The sequence below is a fragment of the Petromyzon marinus genome, chromosome 34, assembly GCF_048934315.1.
Source record: "Petromyzon marinus isolate PM22_M1 ecotype Great Lakes invasive population chromosome 34, UKy_Petmar_22M1.pri1.0, whole genome shotgun sequence".
NCBI classification, from domain to species: Eukaryota; Metazoa; Chordata; class Hyperoartia; order Petromyzontiformes; family Petromyzontidae; genus Petromyzon; species Petromyzon marinus.
In genome coordinates, this window is record NC_133700.1 from 8,188,213 (window position 1) to 8,209,982 (window position 21,770).

The 21,770-nt window shown below is 50.7% G+C and overlaps 1 protein-coding gene and 1 long non-coding RNA gene across 5 annotated transcripts in view; one reads left to right on the forward strand and one right to left on the reverse strand.

Annotated features, from left to right (window-relative positions):
- LOC116948663 (homeobox protein Hox-A3-like) overlaps nt 1-21,770 on the forward strand; it is a 232,717-nt gene that overhangs the window by 121,739 nt on the left and 89,208 nt on the right. Inside the window, exon 1 of one of the 4 annotated variants that reach the window (XM_032965567.2) lies at nt 12,045-14,029. The exons of the other annotated variants lie outside the window; for them this stretch is intronic. Coding sequence (XP_032821458.1) covers nt 13,829-14,029 — 201 coding nt within the window. The 5' untranslated portion in view covers nt 12,045-13,828. Of the gene's footprint in view, nt 1-12,044; nt 14,030-21,770 lie in introns of those variants that run through there. 4 annotated transcript variants of the gene reach the window in all.
- Nucleotides 11,034-11,714, reverse strand: LOC116948665 (uncharacterized). Its single transcript, XR_004403825.2, has 2 exons — nt 11,500-11,714; nt 11,034-11,365 (listed from the first exon to the last, which is right to left on the reverse strand). It is a non-coding gene; the product is annotated as an uncharacterized LOC116948665 (long non-coding RNA).

Sequence of the window (21,770 nt, forward strand, 5' to 3'; positions counted from 1 at the left end):
AAAGGATGGTGGTTGGTTGAGAATGAGGAGTGGAGGGGGGAGGGAGACATCGTTCCTACTCCTGCATCCTCCTCCGCGCGTTCTCTCTCTCTCCTCCCTGCTCCAACCTCCTCAAAACGGGAAACTAAGAGAGAAAACAACAATAATAATAACTAAATAATAAAATGGCATTCCCCCTCCCCTTGGCCCCGTTTGGGCGGGGGATGGAGCCACCCCCTCCCCGTGGAGCCGTGCGGACGCAGCGACACGGATCCTGTTTGCGAGTGGGAAGCGCCGCACAGATGGATTTGTTGTCGTGGTCGTCGTTGTTACTGTTGTTTGACTACCCCGGCGGCAGGCACACAACCGCCACCACCACCACCGCCACCGCTCAGTTGCACGCAGAATTGCCGCACACGCGCACACGCATACATTCACACGTGTGTATACGCACACACGTGTGTATGCGCCTTTGTCTTTTGTTGCACATTTTTGTATCAACATTTTTTTTTACTTTCCGGCAGGACCCTCGGTGAGTAAAGAGTCATGGGACTCAGTGAGGCTGTCTCTGGGTGAAACAACTCATTCATTGTAGTGGGAGGGAAGGAGGGAGGGAAGGAGGGAGGGAGGGGATGGGGCGGTCGATGATTACGCGTAATTGCAATTAAATAATTTGCGGTGCATTATTTTTTAAATTCGGCAAAATTACTTACGCCGGCACGCAACGTCTCTACCCTTGCGAAAGACGTCACGGGGAGGGGGGGGGTCTTTAACGTCGACTCGCGAGCGAAGCGGGCGGCGCGTCAGTGATGGCTCAGGGTTCATACCGCACCACCGCAGTGATCACCAGGGCGGCCGCTGGTTTCGAACCGCGAACTTTCTGCAGTAACAACAGCAACGAACAGCAGCAGCGAGTGGTGCAGGAGGTGGAATCCGATGAGCTACGAAGCTCTTTTTCACAAATCTCCAACGGGTCAGCGAGTTACAAACAACGAACGATGCGACGTAGAGAACAAGGTTAGCAAGGCACTGAAACGAATTAAATAACCGCTCGTACTTAAAGTAGATCAAGTTAAGAGAACTCGCTCCCGTTGGGGCCACTTGACTGTCAATGATGAAGGAATCCATTCAGCGACTTCTCAACACCAATACATCGCCCCGGGATAAACATCATCCCCCCCCACACCTCCCAGATACACAGGACTGTAAGTGCTCGTTTAACGCGTTGGTAGGGGTAGATGCGTTCCTGAAAAGTGCCACGTTAAGCGAAACACGCGATGAAGCAAAAACGATTTCCCCAGAAAGAATGTGCCCTGTAACGAAATCGTTTGGCCAGATACGATGGACTACTACTAGGGACGCGCAGCAGTGAGATGGCGGGACGAATCACCGAGGGTACGCCGCCGTGTTACTGACTCATTACGGTTAGAAAGTTGCCACACCGCTAAGCCGTGCGGCTCGTGAAAGTAGTTCGTCGTCGACCGCTCAGGAACCGCGTTGTGACGGTGCGCGCGTTCCGCGTTATAACGGGCGCGGTCTGCTTCATAACGGGCGCACGTTTCGCGTTATAACGGGCGCACGTTTCGCGTTATAACGGGCGCACGTTTCGCGTTATAACGGGCGCACGTTTCGCGTTATAACTGGCGCACGTTTCGCGTTATAACGGGCGCGGTCCGCGTTATAACGGTGCGCATTTCGCGCTGTGTGAAAAGCGTTCCTGATTGGAAGAACCGCGTTCGCCTGAAAATGTATTTTCGCTGAGCAACACCGCCCCACGTACTGTAGTGTGTCCGAGAGAGGACGTATTCGCAGGAGACGGAGCGGTGAAAACGAGGCCGCGTGCAGGTCAAGCGCAGGCCCCAGAGTGGATGATTCACACGGCAGGATCGTGACGGGTGTGCGGCAGCGTTGGGACGCCTTCATCCAGCAGTGGATTGACCACGGCTGCTTCTGCTGCTGATGATGGTTATGATGTTGATGATGATAGGAAAAAAACATGACTATACGTATTTTGTATTCCTCATGGTTCCGTGTTAATGCTTCAGGCTCATAGAGACAGACTATGCATCCGTGGGATTTTAGAGGGTTTCGCGTTAATGCCTGAGGCTCGTAGAGCCAGATTAAGACATCTTGAGGATTTGAAGGGTTTCGGTGTTAATGCCCAAGGCTCGCAGAGACATCCTCCAAGGCGCCTTTAGGGTTGTGTGGGTTCATTGATCTAAACGAAAGATAAAATGTTTATTTTAATTTTACCAGGTAAGGCCCACTGAGCTATGTAGCTGTTTTTCTGAAGCGACCTGGCCACAAATGATAGCTCAACAAAGCGACTTATCGGCATCATCAAGTGGAAAATTTACAGCAGTAGCCAAATACTCAAAACGCGTGCTGATCCTAAATGTTGAGCGGAAAACCGGAGGAGCTGGAGAGAAATGCACGTGACCCCGGGGAGAGAGACACGCAAACTCCAAATATACAGCAGCAGGCGTCAGGGTCGGAATCGCACCCACGACGTCCTGTATACCAGGCGAGGTAGTTAACATCTCCTAGCCACCGTGACGCCGATATTATCTGAAGTATCCGAGAAAATACAAGAATGTAGGCAGACACAGACATAGGCACACTGCTCGATGAACACTATTAAACAGACACAAAGACAAAGATCTCCCGTATTGCCTTAATATACTTTTGGGGCAAGTGCTGTTAGCGAGCACTTATGAAGGGCGGCACGTCACACCAGAGGGGTATGTGGTAAATGCCACGCCCGGCCGTCTTTGTCTTCCAAGTGGCGATGTTCACACACCGCACCAGGTACTCGTTTGAGGCTGAGCCGACCTAGGGCAGACCGAGCCAGCGTCGGTTCAAAGCATCGCCACCGGCCTTGGTGGCCGTGTGCGGGATTCGTCTGAGCCTACAAAGTGAGTTACCTTGTGCGGTGTGTAGTAAACATCGTCACTCGGGAGACAAAGGCGGCCGGGCGTGGTGCTAGCCACACCACCCCCGCGTGTGCCGTGGCGGCCTGCATCGGTGCTGCTCGCTAACAGCACTTGCCCCGACAGTCTGTGCAGGCTATACGGGGGATCTTTGTGTGTGTGTGTGTTTGTTGTTGTTGTATGCACGTTGTGTGCTTTGAGTTTGTGTCGTTTTCTGTGTCGGCCGAGTGTTGTTTAAGTGTTGCCGAACTCCGAATCATCCATCATTCACCTATCCCGGCGTGTGTTCCATCGCTCGCTATAATCACTCCGCGCTCCACACGTGCATCGAGAATGTCGCCGATCCAGGCACGCACACATCTACCTCGGAGATGGTATTCACATGGATGGACTGGGCCCACCCCCCTGGGCCCCCCCCCACCTCGCTCTCCCTCCGCCCCGTCATGGAAACGTGGAGTTTTACACCACTGGCTCAGAGAGGTCGCCCGTAGCAGATGGGCGATGCCTTGCCCATTGCCCGTCTGAGCGGGCAGACAACTCTAAATGGACTTTCACTGCACATCAGTGACGTCATACGGTAACTCGCAGACCCCGCTTTGTGAAATGCGGTGTGTGTGTGTGTGGTGTTTGTGGTGTGTGTGTGGGTGGTGTGGTGTATGTGGTGTGTGGTGTGTGTGTGTGTGGGTTGTGTGTGTGTGTGGTGTGTGTGGGTCTGTCATCGGGCTTTCGACACTTCACGTGGCCTCAAGGTGCACATGGCCTGGCACAAGCGTCGTGGTGACGTCACCGCCACTTAGTGGCGAATGGCGGTAGTTGTTGTTGTGTGTGTGATCGACTCAGCATCGAATGAGTACCGGGTGCGGTTCGTAAACATCACAACTAAAGAGACAAAGGCGGCCTAGGCATGGTTTATTGCCACCCAACCCCCTCGTGTGCCGTTCCGGCCTTAATGGGTGCTCGCTAACAGCACTTGCCCCAACAGTCCGTTAAGGCCATACGGGGGATATTTTTTAATTGTAATTTGAGGAGCAATAATGGAGCACTGCACTGGGTTTTGAACCCTGCGACCCGAGTTCGATTCCCTCTCACGGTCACCATCGGTGACGAATATCCAGACTGGTTCCTGGGCCCTCCCCTGGGTCGACTGTGCCTTAAGAACGAGCACGCGCTGCGGTGCGCAAAGGTCGACACTTGGGGGAAGACAAAGGCGGTCGGGCGCGTTTCTGGCCACACCATACTGTCGTATGCAGCGGCTGCCTTAATAGGTGCTCGCGAACAACACTTGCCCCAACAGTCTGTTAAAAGCTACACGGGGAATCCGTGTACGTACGTGCAATTACGAACCCGGCAACTCAAGTTCGATTCCTGCTCACGGCCAACACTAGTGACGATTATTCGTGTCTCATCAGTCCTGGGCTTTCCCGAGGTCGACTCAACTTCAAATGATAACCTGGTGCGGTGTGTAAAGATCTCCACTCAGGAGACAAAGGCGGTCGGGCGTGGTGCTGGCCACCCACCCCCTCGTGTAGCGTTCCGGCCTTCATAGGTGCTACTCGCTAACAGCTCTTGCCCCTACTGTCTCTTACAGCCTACACGGGGGATGTTTGTCTTTTGTATATGCATGTACGTGTACGTACTGTCGCGTGAAAGGGTGAGTATATGTGTGTGTATATACGTACTTCTGTAAACGTGCAATGTGTGTATATGCAAGTAATAATAACATGAAGAACAAAGGAATGCATTGTATTCGATTCAATCATCTTCGTTTATTTGATCAATTTCCATCCAAGCATCATGTACAGTACAAACGAGTTCAAAGTAGCAACTGATCAAGTAGACAATGTCTCCATCACATGTCCGTCTCTCCACATGACACCGACAAATGACAAAAGTACCATCCATAATTTAAGGGTTCTTTGGTTAGATCGCGTAAATGTCAATGTGTCGTGAAACCCGCCACCACCCGACACAACCAATTCGTAAGGTTTGTCACGTAAACGGAACGTGCCAATTCAAACATTACTAATTGGCTGTGTCGGCTGGTGGCGGGTTTAACGCCACGTGTATAATTTCGCGATCTAACCCCAGACTCCTCTCTTTTGGATTAATATTGATCGCGAAAGCCTACTTCTTACGTGTTAAACAAAACAAGTATTATAGACATTGTGTTTTCTTTACACATCACATCAGCCGCACACGCGGAATTATTTCAACAACTCGAGCAAAAAAAAATACTCTGGACCGGTTTCGACATTCCGTGTCTCATCAGCAGTACTAGTTCGGCTCGCTTGAACACAATGCGGGTGAACTGCCCGAATGTTTATCAGGCAAGGGCCGGTTTCGACTCGCAGTGTCTCATCAGCAGCAGAGTCGGGCTCGCTTGAACCCATCAATGCTGAGTGGTGAACTGCCCGGACTTTGAAAGACGACGGTGGACGATCCCTCGCCGTGAGACACGGATTTTAGCCGGGTGCAATCCTAGAGCGAATTATCCTGTAGGATGCTGCAGAATTATCACTCACGTCCTGGTGGAGAATATACAACGATAGCGTCTGTCTCCGATTAGCGCGGTTGGCTACGTACGGTGGGAAAGAAGTTCACCATACATACGCGTCAGCTTCTTTTAGTTCATGACAGTTCCGTGCGTAGTTGCAGTGACACTCCACTCGTTCGGCGCCAATTCCAGTACCGCAAACAGTTCAACTCAGTCGCCACGCCTCCGCTGTACTGTAAAGTAACCGATTAATCGAACGCTCGAAGTGAGAGACAGACACAGAGAGAGAGAGAGAACGACTCAAGAGAGAGATAGAACGACTCAGAGAGAGAACGACTCAAGAGAGAGATAGAACGACTCAGAGAGAGAACGACTCAAGAGAGAGATAGAACAACTCAGAGAGAGAACGACTCAAGAGAGAGATATAGATAGAACGACTCAGAGAGAGAACGACTCAAGAGAGAGATGGAACGACTCGAGAGAGAGAACGACTCAAAGAGAGAGAACGACTCAAAGAGAGAGAACGACTCAAGAGAGATAGAACGACTCGAGAGAGAGAACGACTCAGAGATAGAGAACGACTCAGAGAGAACGACTCAGAGAGAGAACGACTCAGAGAGAGAACGACTCAGAGATAGAGAACGACTCAGAGAGAGCACGACTCGAGAGAGAACCACTCAGATTTGCGAGGAGGAACCACACAGACGAGCGAGTAAATCAACCAGGGCGGTGAGGAGCCAACGCTACCAACAATTGCCCAAGTTCTGCAGACCTCTATACAGTATATACTTTTTTTTCCAGCCAATTAAAAAAATATATTTTTTATATTACCAGGTAAGGCCCACTGAGCTATGTAGCTCTTTTTCAGAAACGACCTGGTCACAAATTATAGCTCAACGAAGTGGCTTATCATCATCATCATCATGTGGAAATGTATAAGCAGCCAAATGCTCTGAACGCGTGATGGTGACTCTAAATGTGGAGGGAAAAACCGGAGGACCCGCAGATAAATCCACGCGAACCACGAAGAGAGTGAAAGACGCAGGCAAAACCCCAAATGTACAGCAGGCGTCAGGGTCGGCATCGAACCCACGACCTTCTTCTGCACACCGGGCGAGGTAGTTAACATCTCTCCACCGTTGCGCCCCTTATATTGACGTCCGTTCACGTGAATGTAATTGCTCTGCAGGGACGCGCACAACATATCGGGGGGACGTCAGATTTGACTTGGTCGTTAAAACGTAAGCGAGCGAGCGAGTGAGCGAGCGATCTGCTTGGGCAGAGACTTCTCACGGCTGGACGGGAGTTGACGGACAGGAGCAGGTCACGAAATGACAGCCCCAAAAGATGCCAGGCGATCTCTGTGGAGATGGGGCGATGAGATCGCCGTGCGTGGATTTGGAGACGGACGGAGCAGGCGGTCGTGACCCATCTCGTCGCGCGGAGCTGCTTCTATCCCCTAGTGTCGGTGTTTTTAGATGAATTAAGGCTGAGTCGATCTAGACGGAGGCCCGTCACTCGCTGGGGTCGGCAGCCCTGCAGATTGGGAATCGAACTGAAGTGGCCGGCCGAGTTTGTAGCGCAGTGTGCCGCTAACCACTGCGCCACCGCTCCCCCACCACGCAAAGACAAAGATCCCCCGAATAGCCTTAGCAGACTGTTTTGGGAAATGTTGTTAGTGAGGAGCCTCTCTGAAGGCCGGCACGGCACACGAGTGGGTGGGTGGCCGGCACCACGCTCGGCCGCCTTTGTCTCTCGAGCGGCGATGTTTGTGCATCATTTGAGGCTGAGTAGATCTAGTGGAGGCCCAGGACCGGTTCAGATAATCGTCGCCGGTGCTGGTGGCCCTGAGCGGGTATCGAACTCGGCTCACCGGGTTCCTAGTGCAGCGCGCTATCCACTTCGCCAGCGCTCCCCGCACACACACGTGTACACACTACACACACACATACGCGTATACACTCACGCGTGATTGATTGCATACACGCATGAGTACATGCATGTGCCCTTGAAAAATCGACTCTTAGTCTCGCTTCGCTGAAAGCAGAGGATGCATAGATGCATGTAAATGTAAAATGCGATGTATAATTAATCTATAATTTACTGGCCTTTGTCAATCCACTGCTGGATGAAGGCCCTCCCCACGCGCCGTGTCGGTCACGAAAGGTCGTTTGGCCATACTTCACCACGCTGGTGGGTGCGGTCGGGGGGCTGCCAAAGAGGCGATGTGGGTATGCAAATCGCCGATTAGGTAGCGGAAGGCGCTAACCGCTGCGCCACCGCTCCTCGGGATATCACAGCAAGATAGGACAGTAACCCCCACGTGTGTACGCATTTGTGTCGAGACGAGAGATGGTTATTAAACATTTTGCATATTTCGAAATTTAGATACAGAGAACATGGACCCCATAGACAGACACCAGAAACGGACAATTGTTGGCACAGGGAGACGGGCTAACAGACAGGGACACGAGCGGATAGAGAGACAGAAAGACAGACAGACAGATAGAAAGACAGACAGACAGACAGACTGATAGAAAGACAGACAGATAGAAAGACAGACAGAAAGACGAGCACGCACGCAGACGGATGGACGGATGTACGGAGGAACGGACAGACGAATGATGAGGCGCAGGAATGAGACAAAGGAAGGGACAGACAGACGTACAGAAGTACAGAGAGTTAGCCGGATAGACCAGCGCATTGTCGGACGTACAGACAGACAGGCGGGCAGACAGAGAGACGGACAGGCGGACAGACATTAAATGTAAGTCGAGAAGGGACACGATCCGTGTCTATACCGTGCACGTTTAGCGCCCTACAAAACAAAATGATGCTTCTCGTCATAGTAGTGCAAAGACATTTTATTATCATTGCTGCTGCTTTTAGATACGTCAACTAAATGATATTCATCATTATGTAAATGTGCGCATTTATCCGCGATCGTATCACCAAATATCAATAACTCTCGATCAGAGCCCTGCTGCATTGGGTTGTGTGTGTGTGTGTGCAGGGGGAGGGAATCCACTTTTTAAAACGAATTGCCCGAGAAAGCCCCACGCACACACGAGGCGACAGCAAAGACAAAAACACAAATTGCATAAAGAAGTCGTCCCTGTGCATACATACATACACACAAATAAGAGGAAACCAATTCCTGTACTGCCTTTGTGTAAGAAATCATATCTCGTTGTCGATCCCTTTCTGATCCACCAACCCCAAAATCAGAAATGGTTGTTTCGTCTCATCCGTTGTCCGATTCACTTCCACATCGACACACTCACTCGCTCTCCTACTCACTCACTCGCTCTCCCACTCACTCATTTACCCTCCCACTCACTCACGACTCACTCACCCTCCCACTCATACACTCACTCACCACAGTGCAGTCACAACACACACTCGCTCTCCCACTCACTCACTCACCCTCCCACTCACTAATTCACCCTCCCACTCACTCATACACTCACTCGCCACGCCGCAGGTCACAAACACACACACTCACTCGCCCACTCACTCACCAACACACTCAACCACTTACCCACACACTCGCTCACTCTCCCACTCACTCACTTACACACTCGCTCACTCACCCTCCTACTCACTCATTCACTCTCCCACTCACTCACTCTCCCACTCACTAACCACACCGCAGGTCACAACAACACACACTCACTCGCCCAATCGCTCATCAACACACTCAACCACTCACCCACACACTCGCTCACTCGTTCAATTACTCACTCACTCTCCCGCTCACTCACTCACCACACTGCAGGTCACAATAACACTCACTCACCCAATCGCTCATCCACACACTCAACCATTCACCCACACACATGTTCACTCACTCACCCACTCACTCACCACCCACGCACCACACTGCAGGTCACCTCACTCCTCTGTCCGCTCCTTCCCCTCGCGCAGCTCCACGTTGGAATTCCCTCTCCCACCACCATCATAATCACCATCGTCGTCTCTCTTCCCCAAACTCGTTGAACAATCACCTTGCTCGATTCCAGAAGACGCGTTCGACCCCGATCTCTGGCGACGCTGACAGTGCTGCTCGTCACTGGCCGCTTGGCGTTTTTTTTGGGGGGGGGGTGGGGGGGGGGCTACGGGCCTATGCCCGGCAAATGTTCACATCATTCCTGAAATTTTGCCGAATCAATAATCATGTGAATACATTAGTCGATTATAGTCAATCATCGGCCATGTTCAATCCACTGCTGAATGAATGCCCCTCCCCCTCTCTAGACCCCTCCCCCCCACCCCCCCCCCCCCACCCCCATCAAACTCGTCTTGTAGGCACGCGTACAAAGACAAAGATCCCCCGCATAGCCTTGAACGGATTGTTGGGGCAAGTGCTGTTAGCGAGCAGCTATGAAGGCCGTAACGGCACACGAGGGGGTGGGTGGCCAGCATCACGCCCGGCCGCCTTTGTCTCCCGAGTGGCAATGTTTATACACATCGCACTCGGTACTCAATTGAGGCTGAGTCGACCTAGGGGAGGCCCAGGACCGGTGCAGATAATCGTCACTGGGTGTTGGTCGTGAGCGGGAATCGAACTCGGGGTCGCCGGGTTCGTAGCGCAGCGCGCTGACCGCTCCACCACCGCTCCCCACATACACATACACACACATACACACACACAGACATTGAAGGGAATGAATCACTGAATGAATGAACGAATGAGTGCACACGTAAACGTTAACTTAATTGCAATCAAGTACCTCCTTTCCAAGGAGTTGTTAGTCCTAACAACACCTTGGTGCTAGAAAATCAAATAATAATAATATGTTGACAATAATATGACGATGCATGCATGTATCTTCAGCACGATTGGCTACGTACGGTGCGAAAGAAGTTCAACATACATGTACGTACAATTCCAGGGCTGTATATTAATGTTAAATATATAGATACATAATAGAAAAAATTACACTTGGATTAATACGTACATATTTGTCATGGGACCTCCCTTGCATATATGTACGAATGAATACGTACTTACATAGGTGTGTGTGCATATCCATCCACCCGTTCATCAAACCCATGAGGGTGAAGTATGCGTACTCACGACGGCGAACGCGGACGATGAGGAGGTGTGTAGGAGGCCATCATCATCAAGTTCATCATCAAGATGAGCATCATCATGATCATCATCATTATCCAGCGGTGATTCGACAGAGTGCTGCGAGAGAGAGAGCTTAAATGAACGCAATACTACTCGTTGTATTTAGATGGATTCACAGTCTGTTGATATTACCTTTCAGACCCGTAGATCTCTCTCTCTCTCTATCAATATATATGAATATAAAAATACACGTGAAAAACGAATCTCCATCACACATGCAGACGAGGATGCAGACAAAGATCCCCCGTGTGGCCTACGCGTGACGCTGTTGGGACACGGGGGCTGTTAGAGAGGCACCGATGGAAGCCGACACGACACACGACCAGTCGGTTAAGCCCCACACCCGTCCGCCTTTGTCTTCCCAACTGCGGATGATTTTTTTTTTTTACTTACTAAACCCGCACCAGGGTACACTCGCTTAAGGCTCAGGCGAACTCTGCGGGAATGAAAGAACGGGTTCCGACACCGCTCGCCACTGATGATAGCCGTCGTCAGGAAGCGAACTGCTCTCGTATGAGCTTCTGGGTTCGTATAGCGTAGTGCGCTAACCACTCGCGCTACCGCTCCCCCGTACACACACACACATAGATATATAACTACACACGTGTATATTCGCACTTGATATGTGTATGTCGTTATCATCATACGCACAAGACGTGGTCAATCCACTGCTGGATGAAAGCTTCCCTCTCCCCCCCCCCCCCAAATCCGTCATATACAGATATGTCGCGATCATGATGAGCAAATATACAAACACAGCCATGGTCACTCCACTGCTAGACGAAGTCTCCGAGGGGCTCCAAGCTACAGCCATATCCCACCGTCCTGCCAAGCGACACAAGTAATAATAATAATAACAACGATATATATATTTTTTTTATTAAAAAAAATAATAATTAGAATATTTATTTATTTATTAAAGAATTAAACCCCAGCACACACGAGGATGCACCTGGCACCTGCGCAAGGAGCTGCCCCTCCGTCCCATCGTCCCCGGCTGCGCGTGCCTCGGAACGCGGCTGAGCTTCGGGGGACACCGCTGAGCAGAACAGAAGACGGCCAGGCGGGTCTCGAGCGAGCTGTTTAGCCCGCGGACTTACACCGACGAAGCGATGCGTAGATCGCAGCGCGGTTAGGTGGGGGGGGGTGAGGATGTTGCATCTGAGCGGTTGTTGGTGGGGGGAGCGGTGGGGGGGTTAAGGGGGGGGGTGCCTGGGCGGAGAGAGAGAGAGGAGGAGGGAGGGTGAGGAAGGAGGTTGGATACGGGTGGTGGTGGTGGTGGTGGTGGTTGTGGTGGAGGGAGGGGGGGAGGGTCCGGGTTAGGGGAGGTATGGATGCTAGATGCATGAATTATTAGGGAGAGGGTTAGAGCGGTGGTAGTGGTGGTGGCGATAGTGGAGGTGCTGGGGTTGGTGGTTGTTGGGCTTGGTGGTGGTGGGGGTTGTGAATAGCGAACGGAGAGCGGCCGTGTGGAGGAGGGTGGGTGGGTGGTGGTGTCCGCCTTGCGTGCGTCTTGAGCGTGTGCGCGTTACACTGTTTGCTGCTGCTACAGCTGCTGCTGCCGCCGCTGCTGCTGCTGATGATGATGCTGATGGTGGTGGTGGTGGCAGCGGTGGTTTCAGTGTTCAATGCAGCTTCATAGCCCAGCTGGTGGCGACGGTCGGAACGTTTTGAATCGAAAAAGATTGTCAAGCGCGTATTTGTTGCCTGCAGATTTCTGCGCTGCGTTTGAAATATTTTTCATATTCGGCGGCGAGAGGCTGGAGAGAGCGAGAGAGAGGGGCGAGAGAATAAATCATTCTTTATTTTCTTCAACTCTCACCAAGAAGCTCGACTCGAGATTGAAAGTACAGTGATAACAATTCGACTCAAACGTCTGTTATGTGTGCGACTGCGACCGCGTTAAGGCTACGACATCGCGCGATTTTCTATTCGCAACTTGCAACGGAATTCAGCGTAGAAGATCGGAAGCAAACGTTTTAGACGTTTCTTTTTAGTGTGGATTTTTTTTTATTTTGTACCATTCGATGCGACGGCCGTGAGTAAATCTCAGGCCGCTGTTTTGCACATCTGGCAAGAGAAGATACGAGCGAGACAAACAGAGAGAGAGAGAGACAGACAGAGAGAGACACAGAGAGACGCGCGGTGGGGATGATTTTACGAGCGAGATAACATCGTACGGGTGTCAACAACATACAACAAGCAACCAACAACAGCAAGAGTACAATCCGATACAACGCAACTGGCTCTCGTGATGTTGATGCTTACGATGACGATGATGATGCTGAAGAAGGTGCAGCTGCAGATTGACACTAAGAAATGATTTTGAGGAATGCGTAAATTACATGCGTCGGACAGATTGAGAGCGACGGCTGACCAGAACTCTAGTTTGTAAAGCAAACAATCACCTTATATTATCATCATTAATTTTAATTAACAATTGCAATGCTGCTGCAATATAGGGGTTGTTAACAGGCAACTACAATCAAAGAGAGAAGGTTGATACGTTGTAAAGAAATGAGTATTATTGATACCAAATGGTAAAAATTGTTGACACTAAAAATTGCAACAGCTGGAAGAATATTTATTTTCTGAGAGGAGACTGCAAACTCGACGGTTCGTGACCATACCCAAAGCTGGGAATAAAAATATTTGTTTTGGTAAAAAATATTTAAAGCAGACGACCAATTTGACAGTTAACAACATAACGAGGATACTATTATTATTCTTCATCAACACGTTCTATAAAGAAAACTAGAGTCTCTCTCTCGTGATTATAATCTGTACGCGCAATTATATTGCTCGTGGTATTGGACCGAAGATCTCATCCGATTTTACGCCGTCATTAAATTCCCGATCGTTGATTTTTCCCAACATCAACACGACAACATCAACAACCCCAACGCACGCGCGTCGCTAACAGCACTTGCCCCAACAGTCTGTCGAGGCTACACGAGTGAGGTGGGGGGGGAGGTCTTTGTCTTTGTTGCGGGGGGCAACCACCACCTTCTCCTCTGCCCGTGCTACCGCTGGACCGTCGCTGCTGATAGCGCAAAAAAAAGTCGAAACTTCAATTTACAACCGACCCCCCCCCCCCTTCTCGAGCAGCCACTATCGACCGTGCTTAGCTCACCTCCTCAACTCACCCGCTCCACCGCCTCGCTCGCTCGCTCGCTCACCAACCAGCCCACTCGCCTGGTTTCTCTACCGTACAGCATCGCCATCAACAGCAACAGCAGCGGGACAACAGCGGGCAACAGCAGCCCCCCTTGGCGGTGCCGACAACTGATGTACTCGCCCGCAGCCTGCTCGCTCCCGTCGCCGGTTCCATCTCTTGCTCACCAAAACTACTCACCCACCCACCCGACTCGCTACCCTACCTACCCACCACCACCATCGCCTGACGACTCGCCTAGAGCGCAGCCGCTCAGCTGGCCCCCGGCGACGGCTCAGCACTCCTCGAAGCGATTTGTTGAGGGTGGTCCCGAGGTAAGCGAACGTCGCCGTGATGTGCGCGTGTCGGTGCGAGTGTTGCGGAGGGAGTATCGCTGTTTGCGAATGTTCCTGTGGTGAGTGTTGCCGTTGTGAGTGTTGTCGTGAATGTTGCTGTGAGTATTTGTGTTGTGAGCATTGCTGTGAATGTTGTTGTGAGTTATTGATGTGAGTGTTGTTGTTGTTGTGAGTATTGTTGTGAGGATTGTAGACGTGATTATTGTGAGTATCGTCGTGAGCATTGTTGTTGTGAGTATTGTTGTGAATGTTGTTGTTAGTGCTGTTGTTGTTGTGTGTGTGAGTAGTGGGAGTTGCTGATTTTTTTGTCCGTCTGGGTGTCGTCTGGTCCTAGACCGCGTCGCGACACCCGTTATTAATGAAGGCTGCGACTGCGGTTGACAACAATGGGAATAGGTGAACGTGTGAACTAGATGTACTGCGTGTGTGTGTGTTTGTGTGTTACAGGGAGAGTGTATGTGAGTGTGGGGAGCGGTGGTGTAGCGGTTAGCGCGCTGCGCTTCGAACCCGGCGACCCGAGTTCGACTCCCGCTCACGGCTTCCAATATCCGGTTACGATTATCTGAACCGATTTTGGGCCTCGCCTAGGTCGACTCGGCCTCCAATGGGCACCTGGTACGGTGTGTAAACATCGCCACTGGGGAGACAAAGGCGGCGTGGCGTGGTTCTGGTCACCCACCCCCTCCTTTGCCGGCACACAGACTGTTAAGGATATACGGGGGATCTGTGTCTTTGTATGGGTTTAGTGTGTATATATGTTGTTTTGTGGTTGTGTATATATGTACGTGTTTTAATGTGTATATGTATGTGTTTAGTGTGTATATATGTGTGAGCAATGTACATAATTAATGTATATAATTGTTAAATACAGCCGCTTACAAAACATCTGCGAATTATTAAATATATATCACGCATATATGAAGATATTACACATGAGCATTGCATTCTCACATATTACGTTACAAAAATACCTCTAAATATGATATATTATCCTTATCTGCAAAATAAATGCAATAAAAATGTACTTAAAGTTATAGTTCTGGATTACTGCAATAATCGCCGTAATTGACAATCGTAAATCATTGCACTGTGTAATGTACTACTGTATATATCGCAATAATTGCAAGTGTAGTGTGCATGTGTGTGTGTTCGTGTATCGACTCAGCCTCAAATAATTACCTGGTGGGGTGTGTTGGGGAGACAAAGGCGGCCGGGCGTGGTGCTGGCCAGCAACCCACGCCCGTTCCGGCTTCCGTAGGTGCTGCTCGCTAACAGCACTTGCCCCAACAGTCTGTTGAGGCTATACGGGGGGGGGGGTCTTTGGCTTTGTATGTATGGCGTGCACACAGAGTCGTATTTGCAATCCACCGCTGGGTAGAAGGGGGTGGTGGTGGTGGGGGGGGTATTTGACCATACTTCACCACGCTGGTCAATGGTAAGTAGGTGTATGTGAACGCGTGACGTACTAATGTATCTTTGAACAGAACTAATTGTGTTCTGGTCTGCATCATCTTATATATAAAATTCGCACTATTATATACAAAAAAAATATAGCGTGTTTGTACCGTAAATAGTACGTATGGGATTTTTATATGCGTGTATTTATATATGTACATGGGTTGTCTTGTGGTAAGACAACTCGTAACTATATATATACATGTCTTGCATATATATGTCAATATACAAATTATCCGTGTGCATATATACACAAATTACCCCTATAGAATACATCTAACTTAAATGCGATGTCCATTCGAGAGCGAGCGTTGTGTCACTTCTACCGATGTCTGTGCATCGTAATCCTGTAGAAATAATCTGACAACACCAACAACAACGACAACAACAACAACGGAGGTGTTTAGAATGTTGGGGGTCGCTAAAGCGGAGGCACGCGGAGGTCGCCGATTTGGTTTCACTCACGGACGGGGGGGGGGGGGCAGCCTCACTCAGCCTGGAGCCCCCCAGCGCTGCTCCGAGTCTCAACACTCACGCGGGATACGAGACCCGCCAGCAGCATCATCATCAGCATCATCATCAGCAGCATCGTCAGCAGTTGTAGCGGTGGAACGAGCAATTCGCCCACGGGTCCCGCGGTGGAGTGTGACTATGAAAGCCGAGAGCAAGGGGACTACGGAGCGCGTTGGTGGTTCCTTGCAGCAAACAAAGACGACACTCTCGCCGTGTGGTCTCGACGAGACTGCACAGCAGTTACGAAGGGTTGCCGGCACGGCGAGCGATGGAGTGGGTGGCCAGCACCACGCCCCGGACGACTTTGCACACCGCGCAACATTTAAGGCTGAGTCCACCTAGGGGTGGGGGGGGCCAGAATAGGTTCAGATAATCGCCACTGATATTGACCGTGATCGGGAATCGAATTCGTTTCGCTGCGACCACAGCGCAGCGCGCTAATCACTACACCACCGCTCCCCCTTACGTGCGCAATGACAAAGATCCCCCGTATAACCTTCAGAGGCTGTCAGGGCAAGTGCTGTTGGCGAGCACCTATGAAGGCCGGCACGGCACGCGATGGGGGTGGGTGGCCAGCACCACGCCCGGCCACCTTTGTCTCCCCGGTGGTGAGTCGACTGTGATGAGGACCAGGACCGGCACTCGTGTGCTTGTATTAATTGTACCGTTATGGATACACTCGATATATATGTACAGCGATCAAGAAGGAGCGTTGCCCGAAACGTTGACTATAATTCCCTGTTAGCTGTATTTTGTTCCTCTAACGGTAGTGCTGTCATCACAGAGACGCGATAAGTAACTGAGCGAATGGTGCAGGACTCTAGCGATGTCCTGGAAGGGCCAGAGAGAGCTGGACATTCGGCACGATTATCGCCCCGAGTCTGTGCTTTGTAATCCTATAGAACGATCTGACAACAACAACGACAACAACAACGGAGGTGTTTAGAATGTTGGGGGTCGCTTAAGCGGAGGCACGCGGAGGTCGCCGATTTGCTTTCACTCACATACGGGGGAGGGGGGGGCACAGCCTCACTCAGCCTGGAGCTCCCCCAGCGCTGCTCCGAGTCTCAACACTCACGCGGGACACGAGACCCGTCAGCAGCAGCAGCATCATCAGCAGCATCGTCAGTAGTTGTAGTAGTGGTGGACCGAGTAATTCGCCTCCTCGCCGTGGAGTGTGACGTTATAGTTCATAGTTCTAGTTATTTGGTATAGCCCTGTGAGCCATTCGGCTCTTGAATCGGGTGCAACCGCAACAAACAAAATAACAAAAACACGAACAAGAAAACATCTTAAAGTGACTATGTGACTGTGCAAACAGAAAATCCAGGAAAAAAAACATCAAAATATTCCTGAATTAAGCACCGTACACCAACCCTGTGTGCAAAAATCCCAGTGGGATGCAAGTCAAACAACAACAACAACCACAATACAACTAAGATTAAGGCCATCAGTCTAACTCCGTACTGCAATAAACAAAAACATGACCAAACAAAAAAAACGTTTTCGAAATCACCAAAATAAAAGCCATAAATGCAACGTAACAGTGATCATAGGGACCAGTGGAGAGAGAGCGAAGCGCGCGTTCGATTGGTGACTCAAAAAGACAACGGGCACGATGCAGACAACGCATTTGACCGCACATAAATCCTCGTACACTCGTCCAGCAGTAGATTGACGATGGCTGATTGCTGCCATAAATTCGTAGAATACGCAAACACATAGCACGCATGTACACCAATCTCACCCCTGCAAGACAACTATGATACAGTAACAATAATATGCGTTCATAGCATGATGCATAAGCATGCCTACAGACATTCACGCGAGTGGAAGTCGTGGGGCATTTTTTGGGGGGTTAACGTTTGTTTACTAATTATATTTTTTTAATTTTAGTTTTTTTTGCATTCGACGTGAGTCGTGTCTCCCTCGTGTGCGTGGTGAGATGCCTCCGCGTACTCATTTGTCCCCCCACACACGGGAGTCAAACTCGCATTAGGGACGGCGATTACATTATTCCATCGGCTGCGAGAATCATTATCATCATCAGCAGCAGCATCAGCAGCAGTAGAAAGGACGACAGGAGCAGCAGCATCATTTCGTTTGCAAATACGAGACATCTCCCCACCGGCTTCACCCTTTGCTTGGGCTCATCAGCAGAGCCACTGGGCCAAGGTTAATAAGAGGCGAGCGGATTGACATCAGGGCTGGATGCACGTCAAACTACAGGGTTGTTATTGCACGATTGTTGATACTATTTTAGATACTGCTGAGCACATGCAGGGGAAGCAGCATCGGAACCGGGGAGACAAAGGCGGCCGGGCGTGGCGGTTTCCACCCACCCCATAATGTGCCGTGCCGGCCTTCAAAGGTGCTCGCTGACAGCACTTGACCCAAAAGTCTGTTAAGGCTAAACGGAGAATCTTTGTCTGTGTGCAAACTATATGCGGTTCTGTTGTTAATCATTAACCTCAAAGTTAAAATATTACCGCCAATAACCATGATTGTGTGCGCGCCTGTTCAAATATTAACCAATCATTGGGTCCGTATCTTGTACAACAGGGCCTTGGTCAATCCACTGCTGGATGAAGGTCTTTGTGTATATTATATAACAGAGCCGTGTCGTGGCGGTCATGCTGGGAGTTTGTTTTGCTGACCATACTTCACCAAATCTGGTCACTGAGCAACGCGCATTGGTGATGTACGACTGGGGAGGGTGCCTTGCGGTCGGGCTGCGTGCAAATAGCACGCGCCACTGATGACAGCCGTGGTCGAGAGTTGAACTCGGGTGGCCGGGTTCGGAGCGCCACTGCTGTATCCCGATGTGCGCGTAAACGCCTTTAATATACCCGCTAGGTAGGGACATCTCATTGTGTACACAAAGACAAAGATCTCCCGTGTAGTCTTGACAGACTGTAGGGGCAAGTGCTGTTCGCGAGGAGCACCCTATGAAGGCCGGCACGGCACACAAAGAGGGTGGGCGGCCAACACCACGCCCGGCCGCCTTTGTCTCCCCAGTGGCGATGTTTACACACCGCACCAGGCACTCATTTGAGGCCGAGTCGACCTAGGCGAGGCTCAGGATCGGTTCAGATAATCGTCACCGGTGTTGGCCGTGAGCGGGAATCGAACTCGGGTCGCCGGGTTCGTAGCGCAGCGCGCTAACCACTGCACCACCGCTCCCCTCCCCCCCCCCCCCATCATTATGTGCAGACACACACGACGCAAGTACTGGAATATAAATGATGAATAACGGATAACGGGCTACCCCCCTGCTTTTTCTCGGCTCCAGCGTCACACTCTACGGGAAGAGGTGAATTTTACTCGGTCCACCACCACCACTACTGCTGCTGCTGATGATGATGCTGACGGGTCTCGTATCCCGCGTGAGTGTTGAGACTCGGAGCAGCGCTGGGGAGCTCCAGGCTCAGTGAGGCTGCCCCCCCCCCCCCGTCCGTGAGTGAAACCAAATCGACGACCTCCGCGTGCCTCGGCTTTAGTGACCCCCCCCCCCACCAACACTCTAAACACCTCCGTCGTTGTTGTTGTTGTCAGATCGTTCTATGGGATTACAAAGGACAGACTCGGGGCGATATTCGTGACAAATTTCAGCTCTGCCCAGCCCTTCGAGAACATCGCAAGAATCCACGCCACCCGTTCACTCATTCAGTTAATACGCCCGTCTCTCTCTCTCTCCCTGTATCCGAGACGAACGCTTCTTAAACATTGATAGAGCGGCGCATTGGCAAAACGCCGCGAGGACGTTCGCACGGCCCTTTTTTGTTCAATCCACTGCTGGATGATGGGAGGACACACCGCCCCCGCGCGTCGCATCGAGTCGTGGTGGGGGGTGAAGGGGCGGCGTTGTTTGACCGTCCTACGCCGATGCTTGGTCTTAGCGGACTCCAATCATCCATCGAGGGCCGGTTCAGATATTCACTAACGTTGACCGGATTCGGAACCTGCGCGCGGTAACGGAATTACGCACGGCACGGGGAGGCGGGGGGGGGGCCGTACGGACACAGCTGCTGGGGGAGGGTGGGGGGTGATCGCACGACACGCCCGCGATGTGGCCGCCGTCGATAGTCGCTCCACGTAATTCCGTGACTGGAATTTTGCTCCGTCAAACAAAACAAAATAAAAACGGGAAAGGGGAGTCTCTTTTGTTAACTCACGAAAGCCACGCGTTCACGGGTGGATTTTTTTTTGTGGCCAAACATGCCGCTGGAAGCGGGGCCCTCTTGAAAACCAGTTTCGAGGCTCGGTGAAGTTTCTGTTATCGTTGTGTGAAGGTCATATATGTGTGTGTGTATGAATACAGACACATTATTTGTAATGTTTTGGAGGCATAAATTACGTGCGATATAGGGAGCGGTGGTTAGCGCAATGCGATTTTGTTTTGTAAAGCCAGCTATCGCGAGTTCGATTCCCCGATCACGGTGAACGTGGAGTGGCGAATTAAATCTGAACCGGCGTGGTGAAGTATGGTCAAACGTCCCCTCCAATGACCGACAGCTTGTTTTGGGGAGAATTGAGAGAGGTCTGTGAATTATTATAACCACTGCGTTTAAAATCGCATTTGCCATCTTACTACAAATGTTCGCAACTGTACCGACCGTTATAAAATGTGTGCACGTGTGTGCACTTTCCACGGACAGATTATGCTGGTAGGTGAAACGTACGAATGCCCAACGACAATATGAAAATCTTGATGGCAAGCGCTGTTAGCGAACGCCTATTAATGTCCAGAGCGAGCTATCATAATGCACCGACAAATACAGAGATCCCCGTATTGCCTTAACAGACTGTTCGGGCAAATCCTGTTCGCGAGAATGATTTCAGTTTTCAGTTTATTTCAGTTTATTTATTTGGTATAGCCCTGTGAGCCATTCGGCTCTTGAATCGGATGCAGGCACACACTTTGAAACACACACACACGCACACACATTTAGATAAATAACACGATTTGTCACGGACATCATTTGGCAAAAGACAAAGACCACCCGTGTAGCCTTTAACAGATTCTTGGTACAAGTGCTGTTAGCGAGCACCTATGAAGGCCGGCACGCCACACGAGGGGGTGGGTGGCCAGCACCACGCCCGGCCGCCTTTGTATCCCTAGTGGCGATGTTTACACATCGCACTAGGTACTCATTTGAGGCTGAGTCTACCTAGTGGAGGCCCAAGACCGGTTCAGATAATCGCCGCTGGTATTGACCGTCAGCAGGAATCGAACTCTGGTGGCCGGGTTCGTAGTTCAGCGCTCTAACCGCTACACCACCGCTCGCCACACACTACCGCACGCACATAGACACACACGCACCTAACACCATTTCACACGCACGCACGCTCACAGGCACGCATAGACAACATTTGACACGGGCAGATGTACACGTGATGTATATTGTAGTGTTTGATAATAATAATCTAAACTTGTAATTTGATATCAACGGAACTTGAAAGGCGCATACATACACGCAAGACAAAGACACACACGCACACGCGTAAACACAATTTTACAAATACACAGAACTCGACACGTATGTACACAATTTGACACCCGTTCATGCAACGTAACCCGTCTGTCTTTATATACAGTACGTATTATACACAATCACACGTGTGTATGTGTGTGTGTGTGCGCCTTTGTCTGCACGCACACAAAGACAAATATACCCCGTATAGCCTTAACAGACTGTTGGGGCAAGTGCTGTTAGTGAGCACCTATGAAGGCTATCGGCACGACACACGA